Source organism: Candida parapsilosis, contig 006139 (assembly GCF_000182765.1).
Source record: "Candida parapsilosis strain CDC317 annotated contig 006139".
Classification (NCBI taxonomy): domain Eukaryota; kingdom Fungi; phylum Ascomycota; class Pichiomycetes; order Serinales; family Debaryomycetaceae; genus Lodderomyces; species Lodderomyces parapsilosis.
In genome coordinates, this window is record NW_023503282.1 from 721,830 (window position 1) to 744,020 (window position 22,191).

At 38.9% G+C, this 22,191-nt stretch overlaps 9 protein-coding genes across 9 annotated transcripts; 4 read left to right on the plus strand and 5 right to left on the minus strand. All coding sequences in view use genetic code 12, as the record gives it.

Annotated features, from left to right (window-relative positions):
- Window positions 1-281: 281 nt before the first annotated feature.
- On the minus strand, window positions 282-1,166 carry CPAR2_503090 (Mn(2+) transporter; the record flags this gene model as incomplete). Its single annotated transcript, XM_036810740.1, has 1 exon — window positions 282-1,166. The coding sequence occupies one exon, from the start codon at window positions 1,164-1,166 to the stop codon at window positions 282-284; it is 885 nt and encodes a 294-aa protein (XP_036667247.1).
- Window positions 1,167-1,396: 230 nt separating this feature from the next.
- CPAR2_503100 (DNA-binding SCF ubiquitin ligase subunit) lies at window positions 1,397-3,463 on the plus strand (the record flags this gene model as incomplete). The annotated part of the gene is made up of 1 exon (XM_036810741.1): window positions 1,397-3,463. One exon carries the CDS (start codon window positions 1,397-1,399, stop codon window positions 3,461-3,463), a length of 2,067 nt encoding a protein of 688 aa, XP_036667248.1.
- Window positions 3,464-5,183: 1,720 nt separating this feature from the next.
- PPT1 (protein serine/threonine phosphatase) lies at window positions 5,184-6,785 on the plus strand (the record flags this gene model as incomplete). The annotated part of the gene is made up of 1 exon (XM_036810742.1): window positions 5,184-6,785. One exon carries the CDS (start codon window positions 5,184-5,186, stop codon window positions 6,783-6,785), a length of 1,602 nt encoding a protein of 533 aa, XP_036667249.1.
- A 262-nt stretch (window positions 6,786-7,047) lies between these two features.
- CPAR2_503120 (uncharacterized protein) lies at window positions 7,048-7,275 on the plus strand (the record flags this gene model as incomplete). Its single annotated transcript, XM_036810743.1, has 1 exon — window positions 7,048-7,275. The coding sequence occupies one exon, from the start codon at window positions 7,048-7,050 to the stop codon at window positions 7,273-7,275; it is 228 nt and encodes a 75-aa protein (XP_036667250.1).
- Window positions 7,276-7,538: 263 nt separating this feature from the next.
- Window positions 7,539-9,764, plus strand: CPAR2_503130 (uncharacterized protein; the record flags this gene model as incomplete). The annotated part of the gene is made up of 1 exon (XM_036810744.1): window positions 7,539-9,764. One exon carries the CDS (start codon window positions 7,539-7,541, stop codon window positions 9,762-9,764), a length of 2,226 nt encoding a protein of 741 aa, XP_036667251.1.
- A 250-nt stretch (window positions 9,765-10,014) lies between these two features.
- Window positions 10,015-12,522, minus strand: AFG3 (AAA family ATPase; the record flags this gene model as incomplete). The annotated part of the gene is made up of 1 exon (XM_036810746.1): window positions 10,015-12,522. One exon carries the CDS (start codon window positions 12,520-12,522, stop codon window positions 10,015-10,017), a length of 2,508 nt encoding a protein of 835 aa, XP_036667252.1.
- Window positions 12,523-12,857: 335 nt separating this feature from the next.
- Window positions 12,858-15,683, minus strand: CPAR2_503150 (uncharacterized protein; the record flags this gene model as incomplete). Its single annotated transcript, XM_036810747.1, has 1 exon — window positions 12,858-15,683. The coding sequence occupies one exon, from the start codon at window positions 15,681-15,683 to the stop codon at window positions 12,858-12,860; it is 2,826 nt and encodes a 941-aa protein (XP_036667253.1).
- A 1,408-nt stretch (window positions 15,684-17,091) lies between these two features.
- Window positions 17,092-18,396, minus strand: MNT1 (alpha-1,2-mannosyltransferase KTR1; the record flags this gene model as incomplete). Its single annotated transcript, XM_036810748.1, has 1 exon — window positions 17,092-18,396. One exon carries the CDS (start codon window positions 18,394-18,396, stop codon window positions 17,092-17,094), a length of 1,305 nt encoding a protein of 434 aa, XP_036667254.1.
- Window positions 18,397-20,500: 2,104 nt separating this feature from the next.
- MNT2 (alpha-1,2-mannosyltransferase KRE2) lies at window positions 20,501-21,958 on the minus strand (the record flags this gene model as incomplete). Its single annotated transcript, XM_036810749.1, has 1 exon — window positions 20,501-21,958. The coding sequence occupies one exon, from the start codon at window positions 21,956-21,958 to the stop codon at window positions 20,501-20,503; it is 1,458 nt and encodes a 485-aa protein (XP_036667255.1).
- Between the last annotated feature and the right edge of the window lie 233 nt (window positions 21,959-22,191).

A 22,191-nucleotide genomic window follows, 5' to 3' on the forward strand; every position in this document is an offset into this window, starting at 1 on the left:
ACTGTGCCGTTTATCAAGGTCGATTTCATCTTCCTCGGAATCGGAGATAAATTTCCTCAATGCCGACAAGATTTTTTTTGTGCCATGAGGTAGCGTTGCACGGCTTTCACACTGGCCCTCGGGTATATCACTTCCTATTCGTCCAGCAAAAGGCAAGAGCAAAACCATTGAAATTGATGAATAGAGTCTCTCGGAACCATAAGAACATTAGAATTGCCACTCAATGAGATCACTTGTATTCACAAGACATACTTTTTCAGTATACTTGGCCCAAATCTACTCTACTCTTTAACTAAACTAAGTAAGAGAGGAATCACTAGCCCCACTATTCCTACAAATACATTCTTCTTCTTTGTTTGCTCATCAACAAAGGTATTGCTTTCACTACCGCTTGATCCACCAGCACTACTTGAATTTTCTTCAAACAAACTATCCTCAAATTCGTTGATAACATGAAACACCACATACAAGAATGTACCCGATGAGAACAATAACAATTCTCCAGTAAGTAACTGTATGCTTGTGTTAAAGAGTCCAAGAATTGTGAAGGTAATCCAAGTCATTACTGGTGTCATCACTGCAAATAAAACGAGATGCACTAGAACCAACTTATCTTCCAAACCTTCTTTACTCAATATTGTACCAAGACTAAACGCAGTGGGGATCTTGTGAACAATTAAAGCAATGACCATGACAAACTGCAATGTGGAATCTTCATCGGCAAAAGAAGAGCCCAATGAAATACCATCCACTCCGGCATGCACAAGAAGCCCTAGGGTTATTGATGATTGCAACACCGAATTCAAGGTCGAAGCAACTTTGGCCTGATGGAATGATGATGTAGTTTCTGGCGTGGTGTAAGAAACTTCGTCTTTACGAGATATGACTTTATCGATAGTGAACATGAGCACAAATCCGACCAAAATGGGTAAACCTACTGTAAAGGAGGTCAAGTTGTATTTCACTTCATTCAATAGCTCTATACCCTCGGGCAAAACAATTAGCAAAGCAGTTCCAACTAACATACCTATACTAAACACAGTTAAGTACGTTAAGCTTGTACTCGACAATGTGAACAATTTTATAGGAGCTATGCTGGAAACAAATGTAGTGGCTGTCATCACCAACGTGACAGCTAGTAACTCAACCGATTTAGTTACAAACATCGAGATCTGTCTTGCTGTCTGCTATGTAGGATATGCTCTATCATGTAAAAGCGTCACACAAACAGGTCGGAGATGGTTATGTGGCTGGGGAAGCCGGTCAGAGCGGAATTTCACACGACGCGCGTGAGAGGTTGTGTTTTTTTTTTTTTTTTTTACTTTTTTCATGTTTACTCTTGATCTACAAGGAAGACAATCCACCAAGAGCTTCCAACACACAACTGAACAAGTAGATGGTTGTTGATGAACAATTGATACGAGACAAGAGCAAACTAGCTGTACTATATTTCAAATCAGGTGACTATGCTAAAGCATTAAGCATCTACGACAAGCTAATATACAATGTTAGGCAACTTCCAGCACATGCCATCAAAGCAATACGACTTCAGTATGGGTTAAAAGAGGTGCCAGATGTTGGGAAACTAATACATCCTAAATTAACAACATACTTCGATCAAAGAGCAGCTACATTGGAGAAACTTGGCAGATTTGACTCGGCTTTGCGAGATTCTAAAAGACTGATTGACTTGGATCCTGCTGATTATAAAGGGTATTTAAGAATCGGGAAATTGCATGTAATGAATGGTGCCAAGTATGAAGCTTACAAAGCTTTCCAGCGAGGTCTTTATGTCATTGATAGTTTGATCAAAAAATGCATGCATACACCAAATACACAGTTGTATGAGAGATTGAAATGTCAGTATAGATCATTGAATCAAGAGTTGAAAGCTGAGAGGAAAATATCCGACAATGAAAGCTCCAGGGGAAGCTCTAGTTTTGGTAGGAGTGAATCACAGAGCACATCTCAGAGCTTAATAAAGAGAAGAAAAGTGGATAAGAATATTGATCCAATAAAGTACCTTCCATTGGAGTGCTTAAAACTAGTGTTTCAAATGTTGCCACCAAGGGCCACTTTCAGATGTTTGTTGGTCTCAAAATCATGGTACAACATGCTTGTCCAGTTAAATTTGTTCCAGTTTGATTGTAAACCAGTCATCACGTTGGACGAGTTCATCCTTGGTGTCAAATTCTTCAAAAAGAGTGCAGCATATACCTACTCCAAACAAATAAAGAAACTCAAAATCAATCAAGTTTACAACAAAAAGCTACTGCATGTGTTGGCAGTAATGATCAAGGAGCCGCAATTTCCGCTACGATCGTTGGAAGTAATGGACCCAACAATGAACTTACAACTCATTTGTGCCATACTAGCCAAGAACTCATGGAGACTAAACAACTTTCATCATTTGCAATCATTGTCATTAGGCATAAATTGTAGTATCAAGTATCCTCAAATATTGCTAAACATGTTTCCACAATTGAAAAATTTGCAAATCTCCATCTTAATAGCTGACAAGAGCGCAATGAGTATGGTACCATTACAGGATAAAATGTTTAAAAAGTTTAAGCAAATGAAGCTCGAGTCGTATACATTGGAAACATTGTTTTTGGCTAATCATGTAAAGCTACTTACGAATGAGTCAATGAGTGTATCAGCCATTACGTACAGTCCATTCCCTGTTTTGCTTGATTATTATTTCCCCAACTTGAGTGAGCTTACCATGTGCTCATTCAATTTTGGCAATCATTTGCCTACATTTGGTGAATTTTTAGCCCAGCATCACAACTTGACTAAAATTTACCTTGAGAATAATCCCGGGTTGAATTTGCTCATCATTCTACAAATCTTGTTAAACTATAGACCAAGTTTCAAATTGATTCATTTCACGTTTAGAGAATATGGAGTTTGTTCAACAATGTCATTACAAGAAGTTTACTTTCCCTTGATTACTCAATTGTCTCAATTGGAGCTGCTAGATCTATACAAGACTTCTGTGTCAGTGACAGGTTTCGAAAAACTCTTGGGTAGATGTGGCAAATCGCTCAAGAATTTGAATATAGGATGCCCTACTTATTTATCATTTCATATTCATGGCAGGAAACAGCTTGATCTATCCAAACTCCTCACAATGTGCCCCAACTTGCAGCATCTAGCATTGCCAGATATGAATATTGATACTGTATCAATGTTGAATATAACGAAACAAATTCAATCAATACCGCTCCAACTGATTAATTTACAATCTTTGGATCTTAGTTTCAACCAATTTGATGGAGTAGATTTGATGCGATTTCTCAGCACTGGCGTACGGTTAGAGAAGTTGGATTTAAACGGATTAAACATCTCCGAAGATACTCTTCGTTATGTCAAACGAAAGGAGATTGTTCAAAATATCTTGTTTGATCAGAGACGTACCAAATGGAGAGTTTATGGAGTCAATACCTGGGTACAACAATAGATTCAGTAAACAATAGAGCCATTTTTCCGTACAGTTTTTTGGAATTGTAGCCTTCATGAATTCCATCTCACCAGCAAAAAGAAATGAGACGTTTTTGGCTTTTTTGGAAAAGGGGGTCTAAACACCTGACGTCATATGGAGCACTACTGCTTACTACAGTGACTATATATACATATCCATTGGTGGATCTCAACTTGCACGATCTCAAAGGAAATCCACATACCATATACGTTATTTATTTTCCCCTCTTTACCTACCTTTTTGTAATTTTTCTTTCTTTTTTGATATGATTTTTTGCAACAAATACTTTTCTACTTTTACAACCAACTTGTACAGAAAGCTATATAAAGCTACAGTTTGTCCCCCTTTTTTTTAAAAAATTCTTCCTTTCACATCTTTCATACACCATCTATTCCCCTTTGCAAATTGTACTTCTCTTCATTTATCATATCATTACCCTTTTATCCTATATCAACAACCAAAACATGGTCAAGTACAAAAGTATATCAAGAGGCAAAGATTGTAACCACTTATTGCACCACTTTTGGACCAGTGCATTTCTGGATGGGTCGGGGCATAAGTAAGGTATTGCGGTGCCATTAATGGTAAGTTCCAGAACTCATAGAGTGCGTGAGTGGGCAGTTTCGAGCACGGTGGACTCTCAACATGACAAAAGGAATGGCCATAAACAGTTCTTGAGAGTATGTGGGAGCTTAGTAGTGATCATGAATGGAGCCAGATTGCATAACCCATCACTATGCTGTACCTCTTTGGTCCATTTGTGGTTGCACAAAAGTCTTTGACAATGATTGCGTGACTTTGTTTTCTGCCGGTTTTGGTTACATCAGTCCCTCAATGGAGAGTAAACAAGTGGAGAAGGAGGAAAAACAACTACTATGCACTCTATTTATAGGGCGCTTGATTACTTCAGAAGCCCCTTTCTTAAAATTATTTTGCGTTGAAGAATGGGTGGTGGTGGGAATTATTATTTTGCATTGCAAAACAAACAGAAAATACCATTCTTTTTGAATGGCACCCTGGTGGACGTTCTTATGGGTTTAGATCTTTTCCGATGAAGATTCATAAAAGAAGTTTGTCTTTTATTGTTGCAAATCTTATGAGACTTTTTGTGTTAGGATAATGGAACTCTTTTGCGTATATTTACAATTCAGGGTACTCGTCTTTGGCTGAAAGATGAATATTGTAGGCCGTGATGTGATAAGAAAACTCTGAGTACGCAAATTCTGTTTGTTCAGTTATACATTTTGAACTTATGCCAATTTTGGAGAGATTATCTAATCATTTTGGAGACGTCGATATCACAAATTGGAGATTTCATTGTTTTCACAAATGGTACGTATAAGCTTTAATGAGCCCCAACTCACTCAAGGATGTTTCTTCTTTATCTAATAAACGTAAAAAGGGGTGTGTGTTATATACAAACCCATTTGGGACTGTAGAATGGTCTCTTGTGTCTCTATATACTCCATATGATCTCTATACTCTAGCCCTCCAGTTTGTTTGAATCGAAATTGGGCCGTTATCCATGCAACTTCTACCTGTGCTTTTCTCTTAAAGTCCTACACTCAACTTGTTCCCTTCACACGACCGATTTTGAAAAAAAAAAAAAATGTCAAAAAAGTTTCCCCATTTCATTGCATAGATGGGAAGATCATAGACAGGAAAATAACGCAACAACTCTCTATTCACACAGTGATAAATGACCCAAAGCAAAGAAGAGGCCATTAAGGTCAAAGATGAAGGGAATCAATACTTGAAAGAACACAAGTTTGATGAAGCTGTCAACCTGTACACCAAAGCCATTGAGCTTGATCCAACCAATGCTGTGTTTTACTCCAATAGAGCTCAAGTACATATCAAGATGGAAAATTACGGTTTGGCCATTCAAGATTGTGATTCTGCTCTTGCTGTGAACCCAAACTTTCTCAAAGCTTATTACAGGAAAGGTGTTGCTCAAATGGCAATATTACAACACAAGAAGGCTCAACAAAATTTTCAAATTATATTGAAAAAGTTGCCAAACGACGCCTTGACTTTGGAAAATTACAAACAGTGTACCAACTACTTGAAAAGACAAGCTTTTGAAAAGGCCATTGCTGGTGCAGATCATATTTCCATATTGAACACCATTGATTATGAAGGAATTCAAGTGGAAAAATCGTGGGAGGGACCTGAATTGCAAATATCCACAACCAAAACCAGAGATAAGAATCAAAAGGAAAAGGTTGTGGTGAATATTGAAGGATTGGATGAGAATTATCTCAAATATATGATTCAATTGTTCAAAAAAGGAGGCAAGTTACCTAAAAAGCATGTGTTTGCCATTATTTCCAAGGTTCATGAGATATTGGAAAAGGAGCAAACAATGACTGAAATTTCCATCAATCATTCCAAATTGAAAGCTCCCGATAACAAGGATGAGATCCATGGTGGCCTGAAATTGACCGTTGTGGGTGACACGCATGGACAATTTTACGATGTGTTAAATTTGTTTCAAAAATTCGGCTATGTTTCAAAAGATCATATCTACTTATTCAATGGTGATTTTGTTGATCGTGGTTCATGGTCTTGTGAAGTGGCATTATATTTGTACGTATTGAAGATTCTTTATCCAAAATCAATTTTTATCAATCGTGGTAATCATGAAACAAGTGACATGAACAAAACATATGGATTTACTGATGAATGTGAGGCCAAGTATTCCAAGAAAATTTTCGATGCATTTACTGAATCGTTCGGAGCATTGCCTTTGGCCACTTTAATCAATCGAGAGTACTTGTGTATGCATGGAGGATTATTCTCTGACGATAAAGTGACATTACAAGACATCAAATCTTTGAACCGATTCCCCAAGAATGGATCGACACAACCACCAAAAGAAGGAGTGGCCATGGAGCTCTTATGGACTGACCCACAAGAAGAAAATGGACGATCACCCTCAAAACGTGGTATTGGAATGCAGTTTGGACCTGATATAACTGAACGATTCTGCCTTTCAAACAAGATACGAAAAGTGTTGCGATCACATGAAGTAAGAATGAGTGGTGTTGAAGAAGAACAAAAGGGGAGATTAATCACCGTGTTTAGTGCACCCGATTATTGTGATTCTACTGGTAACTTAGGAGGTGTGGTTCACTTTACTGAGAACGAGGCATATGATCCAGAAAAGGATGATGGCGAAGGGTATAGAAAATTGGATGATGATAATTGTCCTTGGACTTTGACTAAAGAGACATTTAAAGCTAGTCCGCATCCTGATATCAAACCAATGGCTTATTCCAAAGGTGGATTTGGATTTTAAAGTGCAAGAAGGCTAATTTGTAGATAATATTTAGACTATCATTAGATATGATACAATAGACGACTTATGTATGGAAAGGTCCTGGTGGTGGTGGTGGTAGTGGTGGCGGTGGCGGCGGTGATATTTGGCACCTTGGTAGCGATAATTGGGTTATAGAATAGAATTTGCTCAATTAAAAATCCAATTCAATCCACCTTAATCCTTCTGCATCACCCAACAAGCATCACAAATGAAACCTAGCAATACACTAATAAACAACTCCATGTCCAACAATGTGGCCGATGATGTTGATGATGATGAGCCTGACGAGTGGGACAAAAGAATTATGGATACAGGCTGCCACCAAGAAAATTTGAACTTACAACTATGTCATGCCGATACTGGTGATTGGAGAAAATGTTTGAAAGAAATGCAAGCATTCAGAGCCTGTTGGGAAAAGAACAAGAACAATCAGAGAACATCAACTGTCGATAATCCAGAAGTGAAGTGAGATTAGGGGATAGGAAAAATTACGCAATCTTTGTATATAGCTTGAATATAGACCAATCGTTTCACATAGTTGATATAAGAGTAATGCATTACTCACGTGGTTCCATTTCATAGGCGAGTCAAGTTTAGTTCCCAGTGCTTTGACGCCAATGATCTCTCGCCGTACTTTGAGCTTTTACGCGTTTTGGATTCCCGAAAATTGCGTTTTTCCATATGACAAAAACCACAAGATATTTTACTCTTAACACCGACTGGCGTAACCCTATGTCACCATCAAAGCAATCAGACAGTCTACAGGCAACGAATCAACCTCGGCCACCTGTACCGTTCCAGCTTACATTATACCCACCATCGCTACGGCCTAACCAGTACTACACTCCAAAAGAAGAAGAGGTTCTGATTGAAATATCAACCGATGAAGAGCTCGATCAGGATGAAAAATACCCAGAAGAAGCAACACGAAATATCGAACAACTCATTGAAGAATCATCAGATAAGGGGCTTTTTCATGCCAAATTGAAGCGATTAGAGAAGGAAAGTTTACGCCGATTTGAAAACAAATGGACGGGGATAATATCAAAGTACCTGAATATAAATGATGAACGTGAAAGTGATGAGATTGATTTGGTGACTGGAGACATTATCACCAACAATGGCCATTTGCATCGACTTCGGAGTGGCGATGATGATGGCAAAAGAAGACGACGGCTAACCACTTTCAAATTGTGGAAACAACACGAGGATACAAGACATGATAATGCAACTGTTCGAAATAGACTACGGAAACAACTTGACGAAAAAGCTGCTATTAAAAAAGAACGAGAAAGAAACATGAGACGCATGAGGATCCCATCACCACTGAAATCGAGTAGCAACTCAGTTTTAACGAGCGCAGATTCCTTGCGTCATGTATCTCCCACTAAAGGACAAGTCCCCATTGGAGTTGATACTGACGAATCACCCACCAAGAAGCGCAAAATATTCATTCAACAAGATTCTGAGATCTCCAATTCCGAGTATAGCGAGACTGAAACCAATATGTCTAGTGACTATTCAGTCGATAATGGAAGCGAAGCTGACAATACAGTTGAGGAAGATGAGCTGTATGAAGAGTCTAGTGACGGTTCCGAGGGAGACAACGAAGAGGAAAGCTCTGATAATGAAGAGAGACAGGAGGCGGTGCTGCTGCTGCTGCTGCTGCTGCGGAAGGGAAATTATTTTAGCCAATTTAGTTCATCTATATTGAATGCGCCTAGATTGGGCTTGGATGAGGGTCCGCTTTCACGATCCACGCCAGAGCCAGACTTACCGTCAGAAAACAAAAGAGCGAGCCTGCCAATGAAGAAGAGATCGGGAATTGAGTTTGGCTTGATTCCAATGAAACACAAACCACAGCCATCGAAAGTGAAATCGAAGCGTTTCCAGCAAAGTAGAAACGACTCCAGTGACAACGACAACTCCATTCACAACCTTAGTCATTTGTTTTTGGAGCATTCCCTGCCCAAACCAAATAAGGTTCACAATCAAGATCAGCGAGAACGAGACGAAATTGAACCTTCGCCATTTCTTGATCAGTCGCTGCCATTGAATTCTCCAGCTAAAAACGATGACAAGCACCTCGATAAAAATGTATTGAGTTTGCTAAAATTGCAGACGTTGCCACCATTAACTAATAGAGCATCATGTGAATCATTTGAAGAGCAAATTAGCATTGTCGAAGAACCATACTATTTTATGGGAAATATTCTGCCTTCTCCTGCATCGTTACTGACACTCAAGATTTTCAATTGTTGTGTTACCGGCTGCTCATTCTGTACAATGAATCGAAAGATGTACGCATCACACCTAATCAAGCATCATTCAGATATACTTTACCAATTGGGATACCCAGTGGAGTTGGACACTAGACGCGACTCGATGGCAACTGCAGAAGATGTAGAGAGACAAGTTACCCCATCCGAGAAAAGAACCTTGCTCAATGAGTTCCCCTTGCGATTCGAAATCCCCGTTTCCGCAACTAGTGTTTATAAATGTGGCAAATTAGTCAATAAGGGTGACACTTCACCATGTCAAATGTTTTTCTTACATTTTGAAGACTTGATCAAACATCAACAACGTGGGGAATGTAATTGCCAAACGCAGATTATCTTTTGTCCCATCTTGGGGTGTGGATATATGACTGATGGCGGGTATGAAGAATGGCGCAATCATTTAATCGATGCTGGTCATTGTCAAATTGAACATACACGGGATGACAAGAGGAGAAGTGAACTGAATGATGTTGATGCCGCAAAGGGCCACAATGGATCAAGTGCCGCTGACGCTGATGATCGTGACGATGATAGTGATATTGAGATTGTGGAAGTGAGAACACTGACTGCATTTCTGGATGATGCAAGTAGCAACAACAGTACGCGAGATTCAACCTCAATTGCAAGTCAAAATCACAATCCACCATCGTCTAATCCCAAAAATCACACAATTATATAGCTTTTGCTCAAGGACATCAGAGTCTTGACTTCTCACGCTCAAAAGGATCGATTTGCTACAAAAAAGCCAGTTCGTCCTCATGATGGAGATGGCTAGGAATCAATTAAAGGGCTCTTTCAATGACAAAATGGTTTAGTAAAAATGTAATTTATACTTTATATACAAGACTATACAAGAAAAAGAAATCATCCGTCATCAAAGCTCAAGATGTAATGATATGTACTTTCCACTGTTCACAACATGATATCATTTATGCTGGTGCAGCAGGTGGAGCATCATCAGTAGTTTTGGGTCTACCTTTGAATGCATCCTGGCCTTGAATATACTTATCAAACGCATCATTTCTTTCCAAAAATGGTCTCTTGCCACAGATTCTAATCATATCCTCCCTCGTCAACACTTCCTTCTTGAACAACTCTTCAGCCACTTGATCAACCAAATCAATCTTCTCCTTCAACAACTTATGACAAGCCACGTATGCTTCATCAATTAATCGTTTCACTTCTTGATCGATTACTCGAGCAGTTTCCTCAGAGTAATTATTGTGCACTTTAAACCCATTGCCATTATCACCAGTATCATAGCAAATTTGACCAAGTTTATCCGACATTCCCAAGTTCAAAATCATTTGTTGGGCCATTTGGGTAATCTTTTTGAAATCATCAGATGCACCACTGGTTACAGTATCGAAATGTAACTCTTCGCTAACTCTTCCACCAAGAGTCATAATCATTCGATGTTTAAATTGTTCTTCCGAGGTGAGGTATTGATCTTTTGGTAAATACTGGGCGTATCCTAAAGCACCTTGTCCACGAGGGATGATGGATACCTTAACCAATGGGTCAGCATACTCTAAAAACCATCCACAAATGGCATGCCCAGCTTCATGATAAGCAACAGTCTTTTTTTCCTCGGGTGCCAAAATTCTTGATTTCTTTTCCAATCCAGCAACAACTCGTTCAATAGCTTGTTCAAAATGGTGCACATCAACAGCCAGAGCATTTTCCCTAGCAGCAATCAAAGCTCCTTCATTGGCACAATTGGCAATATCAGCACCGGCAAAACCAGGGGTCAAAGCAGCCAATCTTCCAGCCAATTGCTCAATAGCATTGTTTTTCAATTGTTGAAATTTGGCAAAATCAACATCTTTTTGTTTAATATCGATATCTTCAACTGCTTGCAATTTCAACTTGTTCAAATGCACTTTGAAAATTTCTTTCCTACCTTCGACATCAGGAACATCAATGGAAATATGTCTATCAAATCTACCTGGTCTCAATAATGCCTTATCCAAAATGTCAGGACGATTGGTACCGGCCAAAACAACAACATGATCAGTAGTATCAAACCCGTCCATTTCAACCAATAATTGATTCAAGGTGTTTTCACGCTCATCATTGCCACCCATACGACCATTACCTCTTTCTTTACCAATAGCATCAATCTCATCAACAAAAATGATTGCTGGGGCCATATCCCTTGCCGTTTTGAATAAATCACGTACACGCGATGCACCAACACCAACAAACATCTCAACAAATTCCGATCCGGAAACACTGAGAAAAGGTACACCTGCTTCACCAGCAGTTGCTTTTGCCAACAAGGTCTTACCTGTACCAGGAGGCCCCGACAAAATTGCACCACGAGGGATCTTGGCACCCAATTTCTCATACTTTTTGGGGTCTTGCAAAAACTTGACAAATTCCATAATCTCTTCCTTCGATTCGTCGCATCCAGCAACATCTTTAAATTTGATCTTGACGTCGGTTTCTTGGTTAAATAACTTGGCTTTTGATTTACCAATCTTGAAGATACCACCTGGACCACCACCGGCACCACCGCCTGGACCACCAGAACCGCCACCCCCTGGCATACGTCTCATTGTTAAATAATACAACCCACCAATCAACAAGACAGTTGGTAAAATGGGTAAGATATAACTCATCCACGATCCTTTTTCTTCATAAACAATTGGTATTCTCTCATCCATAGGTATTGCCAACCTATCTTGAACTTTATTAATCTCATCTTCAAAATACTCTATTGATCCAATAGTAAACAGTACAGCTGGCGATCCGTCGGGTTTGGTAAAAGTAGCACTGCTAACGGCACCAGGAATTAACAGAGCTTCAACAACATACTTGTTAACGACGGTTAATTTTGTCACTAGCCCCTTTTCCAAGTAATTGGTTATAAAGCTTTGCATTGATAATTCTTGTTGTCCTCTTTGATCTTGCATTGATGAAATAATGTAGAGCCAAAGCAATAATGATGCAGTTGTAAGAAACATTACATTGGCAATTTGTTTCCATTCAATCTTGTAAATCTTGAAATCTTTAGGTTCTGCACCAGGATGTTTCTCCATAAACTTCCTTCTCAACTCCTCTCGTATTTGCTCTTCCTCTTCCTTATCTTTACTCTTTTCTTTGGGTTTCTCTTCTTCCTTCTCTTTATTCTTTTCATTGGATTCCTCTCCCACCTGTGGCTTTGATTCCTCTTTATTTTCAGAGTTCTTGTTCAACTTGGCTTCGTATTCCCGTCTAGTTTTCTCTAAATCATCCTCATTCTTGTCGTCGCGTAATTGCTTGTTCAAGTTGATCCACGATTGATGCAATGAACGGCGAGGCATCGTTGAAAACAGTCGTGGTGTAATCAAACGAGTCAATGTTTCACCGTGACCCACTGGTCTTATTATTCTAGTAGATCGTGATATACACGACCTACTTAGAAGTCTAAACGTCACTGCACCGTTGAACATGTACTTGTGAGTATGTGTGTTGTAGAAAACAGTGGCGTGTTTCAAAGTCTTTGAGCTCTGTTACAGACAGAGGTCTTTTTTCTCAAATTTGTCACCACTCACAATAAAAAAAAGACCTTTTTAATGTCGCACATTCAATGGCAAAAAACAATTGACGACAATCAAAATTTGAGAGGTTTTGTCAATGAGCTTGTATAGAGGTTAACCATGCACTTTACATTTGCTAATGTCATATTACAAAGTTATACAAACTGAATCCAATAAGTAAAACCAAAACGAACTTTTTTTCCGTCAAAAACTAAGAAAGAAATACTTTCTCTTCATTTTTATGTTTTTCATGATTGTGAATTTCTTGACTTTACAAATTCATCCCAACAAGTTTCACAAATCTTCATAAACTTTTCCTTTTCATAATGTAACCAATCTTGATCAATCTCATTTGATTTGGGTTGAATATCGCTATCGTGCTCCATTGATTCATCTTCATTTTCGTCATTGTCATTGTCATTGTCATCGGCATTGTCATTTGCTTCAGCCACTTGCTCTTTTTCAACACCGCTAGTATCCTTGTAGTCTCCCCCTTTTATACCTTGTTGTTTTGGCATTTCGTTCTTCACAGCTTCATCCAGATCCTGTTTGGACTCACAAACTTCAGGTGACTTCAATTTCTCACTGCGTTCATCCATACTCGACGCCGATGCCGCAGACGAAGAAGAAGAAGAAGAAGAGCTAGACAATGCATGTTTCTCAGCATCGTAGTCAGCTTGAGCTCCATTTTCCTCATTCTTTTGGTCCTTGTCTCCTGATTTATTCTTGCGTTCAAATATCCTGAAATTGAATATACTTTCATTCATAAAATTAATACTGCCAAAGACTTCACCGCCGCTCAGGGCTCCATTTAGTGGTGATGACGAATTACATCCATTAGGGATGGAAGATGAAGGAGGAGGAGCCATGATTGGCATCATCATCATCTGTGAAGAGTATTGTTGAGGTATCTGTTGTTGTTGTTGTTGACGGTAACTGGGGACATACTGAGGAACCACGGTTCTACTAGAAGCATACTTTTGTTGCATCTCTTCAATCTCATCTTGGGACACTGGTGCTTTGTCATCATCATCAACATAATCTACATCATCGCCGTCAACAGCAGCACCTCCGTCATTCTCGACAATTTTATCACTTGACTGTACATCTCCCTGAATTATCGGTACATTGGCATCAACACGTTTGAAAAACTCAACTTGCGAAGATAATGGTTGTGATTGAAATGGTGCAACTTTTTGAAAATTGTCACTAAACACATCAGTTACAGTAGCACCATGTCGTGGGTTTCCATAACCACCACTACTTCCAGCACCAACAGTGGAGTTTCTATCCCTTTGTGATTGTGTTTGCATTTGTTGTTGTTGTTGTTGTTGTTGCTGATATTGTCTTTGTTGGAAATTGAGCATTGTTGATGACGGTGGGACAATTGGCAAGTATCGCATGGGGATTTGTTGTGCCACTACTGCACTAGGTGCTGGCACTAATCGTACGCCTCGTGGGAGAGAGCTTTGGGGTATTACCTGTTGTTGGTGATGTTGTTGTGAGAGTGGACGTCCTTGTCTTAATGCATATGACATTGGTGGTGGCGCATTGTTACTACTCCATCGCGCTGTTCTAGGTGGAGCCAAGTAATAGTACGGCTGTTGCTGTTGCTGTTGCTGTTGCTGTTGTTGCTGTTGTTGCTGTTGTTGCTGTTGTTGTTGCTGTTGTTGTTGCTGTTGTTGTTGTTGACTTTGCAACGACGAAGGATACATTGGAGTACGGTACGCAGAAGATGCTATAGGTGGTAAATGATGTATGTCAACTGGTTTACCGGGGTTTCCAACCACAAATCCTGCTGCCCCAGCTCCCGCTGTCCCTCCGCCCCCTCTAGGCCTCAAGTTGAGAGTAGGACGTAGTGGTGCTGATCTAATTGGAGCAGAACGAATAGATAATGGAGCAACATGCAGTTTGGGTTTCGACAGGTTGTTAAGATTGTTGGTGTTTGTATTTGATGAAGCTCCAATGTTTAGTGGAGCCGGAACATTTCTCCGCTTCATTCTCCTGTTCTTCAAACTAGAAAGTCTGGTTATATCTGAATCATCTAGTGCATACACTGGTGATTTCGTGGTTGTGGTTGCCGATGTTGGAGTAGTTGCATTTTCTTTATTCTCAAGTTGTGAAAGCGGCGTTTGATGATCAGCTGCATGTCTTTCACCAGTTGGTTGACCCGAATCAGTAGTAGTAGGCGAAGTACTATGACTTTTCGAAAATGTGGCTGATGTCTTTTTATCCATAGGGGCATCTTCATCAACATATGTATCACCGCTATCATCAAACCTGTCTTGGTCTAAATCTAATCCTTGTCTACTGGCAATCAAGTACCGTTGTTGTTGTTGAATCTTTTGTGATAACTTGATAGTAGACTTCATCTCATCGTCCAAAGCCGGTAGTACAGGACTTACAATTCTTAATGCCATGTCAGCAGCATTTTTATTAGGCGCACTCAAGTTCAAGTTCAAGTTCAAGTTCAAGTTCAAGTTCAGGGGTTTGTGACGTTTTGGTGGCTGTGAAATGACAGCACTGTTGCAAGTGCTCGTTGTGCTTGTTGTACTAGTAGTGGATCTACAACTAGTCGCAGGACTAACATTCAAGGGGGACGTAGCAGTCGGCGTCTTGCGTTTATAGTTTGGAGACGATGCAAGCCTTGGCTCAGGTGGATGCACCAAAGTTTGTGGTTTAGTTGGAGAATGTTGTTGTTGTTGTTGCAATAGCGTCTGCGGTTTGGGTAGGGTCAGTGCAGGTGGTGATATCTTGTTGGAGGTTGTTTTCTCGTTCGACATATCTGTTGGTTGTGGTTGCTGATGTTGCTCTTCCGTTGTGGTGGATCGTGGTGAAATAATTGATGACATTAAAATCAGTCGAGAAGTTTCCAAGGAGGATGCGTTTGGAGTAGATGTGGTCGGACTGGTAGATGCAGGTGGGACAGAAGCAGTGGTAGTGGCAGTAGCAGTGGCAGTGGAAGTGGCAACAGCAGCAGCAGTAGTAGTAGTAGTAGTAGTAGTATCAGTGGTACTGTTAGAACAGTTGTTGTTGTTACTAGTGCTGTTACGGATATCCACTTGACTAAACATTCTCTTGTATTAAATAATGGTGCAATAAATTTTTCTGCGGTTCGAAGACGCGACTTTCAAAACACTGTCAAGTTCCTTTATGACACAGTCACACAACAACAACTGTGGAAACGTGTTATGATACTATTAATAGATGGTGAGTGATGAGTAGTAGTAGTAATGGCAGCAGTATCACTAGTGTAAGAAGTATGTTTCTTGAGATAACCCAAAGGGAGATGCTAAAACAGTGAGTGATGGATGATGATGAAACTTCTGAAAATAATAACAATTCCAAAAAATGACTTTCTTGTAGTCTCTTTATGGGTGTTTGCAAGGATGTAGTATGGATGGAAATGTAGGAGCCAAAAAGTATAAAACTTTAAACTGTTGTGGTTTGCAATTGAAAAAGGGAACTATGGGTAGGATTTGAACCTTTTGATGTAAATATAGTAGATTATACGTTTGTTTGTGAAGAAGGTACGCAAATCAAGAAGTAGTGGCGTGTAGTCATAGTACTTGCCTTTCGAAAGGAAACTTTGCAAAATAGAATCTACAGAAGAAGAAGAAAGTAGATAGACTGATGTCTGATGATATATTTTTTTGAATAGAGTAAGGGATACTTGTTTTATGTTTCCCATTTAGGACAATTTTGTGTCATTTGCAACTTGTTTCAAATGAAAATCTTAACTCCACTCTCACAACAACAACAACACAACATACCCATCACGCATTTGTACATGTACTTTATTCGAGAATAGAGTGTAATTGTATAACCACAATTGTAAGATAATAGCAAGTACAATCTTGAGGATAGAAAAAGCTTAATCTTGTGGCTCAAATCTAAGTTTGTACCTCATCATTGAGGAACCTCCTAGTTTTTGCAAATCAAAATATCAAAATTGACGCCCAAAAAATTGGAACGGAATGTAAAACAGTTCAAGAAATGACAATTGGACTTTTATTATTGCGAGAAACGATGGGCCACACTCTGAACTTACCCATCATCAACTCTTTTTACCACGAGCACTTTTTGAGGGAAAAAAATTATGCTTGTTAACATTTTTGAAACAACAAGTTGTTTATTATCTCGTTAAGCAAAAACAAAACTTTTAAAAGCCAAAAGGCAGACACGTGCAGAAGCCGAATTGTATCACGTGCAAATGAAAACAACGACACTTGTGAATTGTCTACGTATCCAAATATCGTATTGAGAGAAATAATTACTAGGTGTTAGATACTTGGTTTATTCAAAACTAGTGTAATGTACATTCAAGGACATACCCGAGTCCTTTCGGGAATAGAGCCCGCCCCAACGTCTTTTGCATTTTAGTCAAAGCACTTCAATGTTTGTCACCTCGGTGGGTGCGACTTGAACCAAAAGTAAGCCACGGCCACATCTCAAGTCACTTCCCCTCTCTCTCCCCTTCATCTAGGCAGTAAACTGTTCCCAATTCTTTTGTCTTTTGAAATTATTGACATTATAATACTTGCCCACACAAGAATAACCTCTCCAAGTGAAATCTTTATTTGGATCACAGATACAATTACGTTCAGCTCTAACTCTTTGATCAACAGGACAATTATTGAATGGAACATGAAAATATCCCAAATCTTCAAAGAAATGAATCTTTTCTCTAGGTAAAAACAATGCTGCGGCAATTGAGTGTACTGGTGCATCACCCCATCGTTCATAAAAAAACCCACCGGCTTTATCCAAATGTTCAAAATATTGCTTGTATGCTTCACTTCTCCAGAAGTCTAAACGAGCAATTTCAAAATTAGACCAAAAGTGACATCCATTGTAAGTATTGCCCTTGTCATCACTCAACCAATCCATTAAATTGTTTTGGGCCAAGTAATTGGGGTGTTTTTCAATAAATTGCTTGGTGGTTTCCCATAGTGTGGGGATGGTTTCCTTATACTCTGGTAAAGAAACGGTAAAGCTATAGCTCTTGTCATTATCCTTCATCCATTTGAAAACATCATAATCGATATCACAAAAGATTTTGATATCTGGTTCAACTCTCCAATAATATTCATAATCTTTCAACACATCCTGTCTCCAAAAGAAACCCGACTCAAAACGACACATGTGTCTATAAGATTCAGAATGACCATAAATGATTTTTTTCTCCCTCATTTGTTCTCTAACCAATGCTGCTTTTTCTTGATCAATCCAATCGGGGTATGACCAATGTTCTTTGGGGATTAATCCAAACTTGGCAACACCACTAACCGCTTCAGAAACTGTGGTTTTGAATTCATCACTAAACTCAACTTCATTAAGGAAAACCCAATCGTAGTGATACTTTTTGTTGAATCGGTCCTCCACTTGTCTGATAGAATCCAATAACGAGTACAAGTCTCGGTTACGTGCCAATGAGACAAATGTAGCTTTAACCTTGTCCATTTCAGGGGAGTAAGTAGCTGGATTGATGTTGTTTTGAGGAATGTATTCTGGTGAGCCGTCACCTCCAATATGGGCTTTAGCTAATGGGCCCATTTCTTTAGGAGTATAGGGAAGCTCAATATTCTGTGTAGAACCAGAAGCACCGCCTTTCTGCTGCGAGGAAGGCACTTGTTTGTTAAACTGTTGTGACAGTGATTGTTGTAGTTTTACTGGCAATGATGGTTGGAATGATGTACCTTTGGTGAGTATAAACCCACATCCAATCAACACCAAAGCAAAGATCCCAAATCGGATTAAACGGGCGTTGGATCTAGTTGAAGACATGACGAAAAGATCGATTGAGCCACGCCTGTTGTTCTTCAAACTGAGTAGGAAAGAAAAAGGAACTGGGAAGATGAGGTTTTTTTTTATTTTTATTTTCGTTTAGTTTGAAAAGTGGGATGCTTTAAGTATACTTCGTATGTGTGTAAATCCTTCTGTGTCTCCTTGTCTTTCTTGTCTTTCTTGGGTTTTTGAGATTTTGAGTTTGTTACCCAATTTTTTTTCTTCTTCTTCTTCTTCTTCGTTTTTGCTTTGTTCGTTGGTGGTGCGTTTTTGTGTTTGGGAAATCAATGTGTATTGAGTAATTTAGTTGATGCTACACATTTTTACCAAAATACGCAGAATACGCAGAATACCCTACAAAAGTCAATATGGGTGGACTGTTTCTACTTACTTGGGAATCACAGGGATGAGGAGTATATAAGATATACGTTTAAGCTATCTATCTTTCCTACTCGCTTCATATGAACTTCACTTCACTTCATTTCATTTCACTCAGCCCCCCAGTCGAATGCTTTCGTTTTCTCCCTTCCTCCCTTCCTCCCTTCTGCTTCTTTTTTTTTTTATTTTTTTATTTTTTATTTTTTTATTTCTCTCTCTCTCTTTCTTCATTGCCCTGTGCGTTTGCTCCACTGAGTCCACCCAAACCCATTTTTAGATTGTGCATCTTAACTATAAACATGTAGTACACAACTCTTCTACCTACCCTACGCAAGAGACATAGAGGCAGAAAAAGGGTCTCTTTTTTTTTTTTTTTTCCTATTCTTTTGGGTTGGGTGCACAATACATAATGCAAATAGTATTGTGGTCTTCAGTACATCTTTCCAACAAGTACGTGTCCTTCTTTTTGTTTTTGTTCTTGTTCTTGTTCTTGTTCTTGGGGAGTGGAGTGGAGGAGAGGGGAAAGGAGGGAGTTAAAGTTTGGTTACGTATACTCTTATTTAAGCCTTGCTACACAAGTAAAGTTATATATAGCGATATATATATATATATATATATATATATATATAGAGCGATATTTGCGAACAGAAGAGAAAAGTAAAAAGAAAGAGTACAGCTAAAAAAGGGGTTTGATACGCTTTGAGTTTCGGATTGCAGTATAGCACAGTTATGCTATACAAATGATTACTTTGTAAACCGTTACAATCATCGTATATAGAGCAGTATAGGAAGGGGTGGTTGTGTCGTGTAAGTGCAGTGTCGCAAGGTGTCGAGTCACGTCGCGTGTTTTTCTCTTTTTTTGTTTTCGTAATTTCTTGTTTGTGACGTGTTCATATTGGAAAACTGTAATTACACAAAAAGTCTACACGAAAAAGTAGTGTATAAATGCACAAATAATATACCAGTGCACTCTAAAAGACGGCAAGTAAGTAATGATGTATTGTATACATTTCACGAAGTTCCCAACTTGGATAACCGACATTAAAGAAAAGAAAGAGAAAGGTGGGTACATTAAACGGGGGAAGCTATAAGTTAGCTAACTTAGACATTGATTGAAGATAAGCTTTCTAGTTAAACATGACCCCATTATATCTAATCCTAAGCAAACCTTTTGATTAGCCGATTTATCAAAAGATCGTACTATCTTACTCTACGCAAAGATATTGACTAAAAGATATCGAGGTAGAGCTGAAAGAAAAAAAAGGAAAAAGACTAAACTAAACTAAACCCTTTTCCTTGAAGGAAGCTTACCCTTTTTTTTTTTTTTTTTTTTTTTTTGGTTTTTTTTTTTTCTAAAGTTCCTTGATACCATCCATCCATCTCCTGTCTCTGAGAATAGAAAAAAAAAAAATCATATCACAATTTTCATTTTTAGTCAGATTTTAAATAAACGACTCTAAAGAAGTTTATTGATATTAACTTTCGAGGGTAAAGGCATTGGGAGAGCCATTACCTGGTCACCAAAAAGACGTCACTAGAGGACTAGAGGTCCCCTCACCCCACCCTTTTTTCTTTTTTTTTTTTCTTTTTTTTTCCCGATTTCGTGTTGAAACCCTTCGCTTCAAAGTTGAATCTATATTTTGATTCCTTGATTAAACCGTCTAGACTATACACACCACTGTACCCTACTTTTCCTTTCTTTCCTTCTTCCCCCTAAAACCCCTCTTTATTGATACTGTTGCCATTCAACAGGTTTTGTCAACCCCATCGTGTCAAAATATTTCTTACCACAAGAATAACCTCTAAATGTAAAATCACCATTAGGATCACACGAACACTTGTGTTCATATCTGAATTGAGCATTCAACGGACATTGTCCATACACATGATGTCTATATCCAACATCTTCAAAATAATGGATCTTGGATTTAGGTAAAAACAATGCTGCCGCAATTGAATGTACCGGTGCATCACCCCACCTTTCGTAGAAAAACCCACCCGTAGCGTCCAAATATTCAAAATATTTCCTATAGGCCTCACTTCTCCAGAATTTCAAATTGGCAATTTCAAAATTGGACCAGAAATGACACAAGTTGTAAGTTTTCCCACCATCATCACTAATAAAATCAAGAAAATTATCCTCAGCCACATATTGCTTGTTTTTTTCAATAAAATCTTTTGTATGCTGCCACAATGTAGGTATCGTTTTCTCAAACTCATGGATTGAAATGGTGAATCCATACACTTTATCATTATCTTGCATATATTTAAACAAGTCATAGTTTAAATCACAATTGATCTCAATACCAGGCTCAACACGCCAATACCATTCATATTCATCCAACAATGGGTTTCTCCAAAAAAACCCCAGTTCAAATCGACACATGTGTCTATAAGATTCGGAATCCCCATAAATAATTTTATCCTCCTTCATTTTTTTACGTGATGCTGCTGCTCTTTCTAAATCGATCCAGTCAGGGTACGACCAATGCTCTTTGGGGATTTTCCCATATTTGGTTTTACCGGAAACGATTGCTGTGGTTAAATCTTTAAACTCTTGCGTAAATTCTTCATCATTGAGGAAAACCCAATCGTAGTTGTACTTGCGATTGAATCGATCTTCAACTACTCGAATCGATTTGATCAAGTCGTAAAGCTCTTGGTTTCTGGCTAGCGTCACAAACGTGGCACTCACCTTCTCATTGGGAGTAGCTTGTGACTGCTTTTGACTACCCTCTTGCTTTTCCTGGGGCTTTAGGGCGGATTTTTGATCAAGGTTTTCTTGTTTTGCCTCTTTTTGAGCTTGAGCCCATTCTTTAACTTCAGCAACGGCAGCTTTTCTTTCTTCATCACTAAGCAAATCCCCCACTGCTGATTCACCTTTTTTACCTTGCATCAATTCTTCTTGAAATTTTTTGATATCTTCTAAACTAGCTTTTGGTTTTGCTGCTGCTTCATGTTTTAGTTCTTCGGGAACTTGAACCTTTTCAGCACCCGCCGCCTGGTCTCTAGCAACTTCTTGTTGCAGCGTCAGTTGCTGCTTCTGTTGTTGTTGTACATTTTGGTTGATATTGGTATACAGTGTAGCACCATGAGTAAGGGTATATATCACCAATACCGTCAATACAACCGCCACGTATTTAAGATATGGCAGCCTTGTTCCAAATAGCGTCAATCCCTTCATTGGCGATATGTGAGATTATGTATGTGCTTGTGTGGCGAGTGAATATAATCAGCGATTGCTCTAGATATGAGGTTTTTGGGTTCTGTCGATGAGTAGTAGATCAAAGATCTTACCAACTCGATTGCGGTATTCTATAGATCTTTCTTTTCTAGCCCAAAAGAGTCGTAAACCTTTGGAAGAACAGAAAGATAAGTGAAGTCTGATGAAAAAATACCAAAAAAAAAAAAAATAGA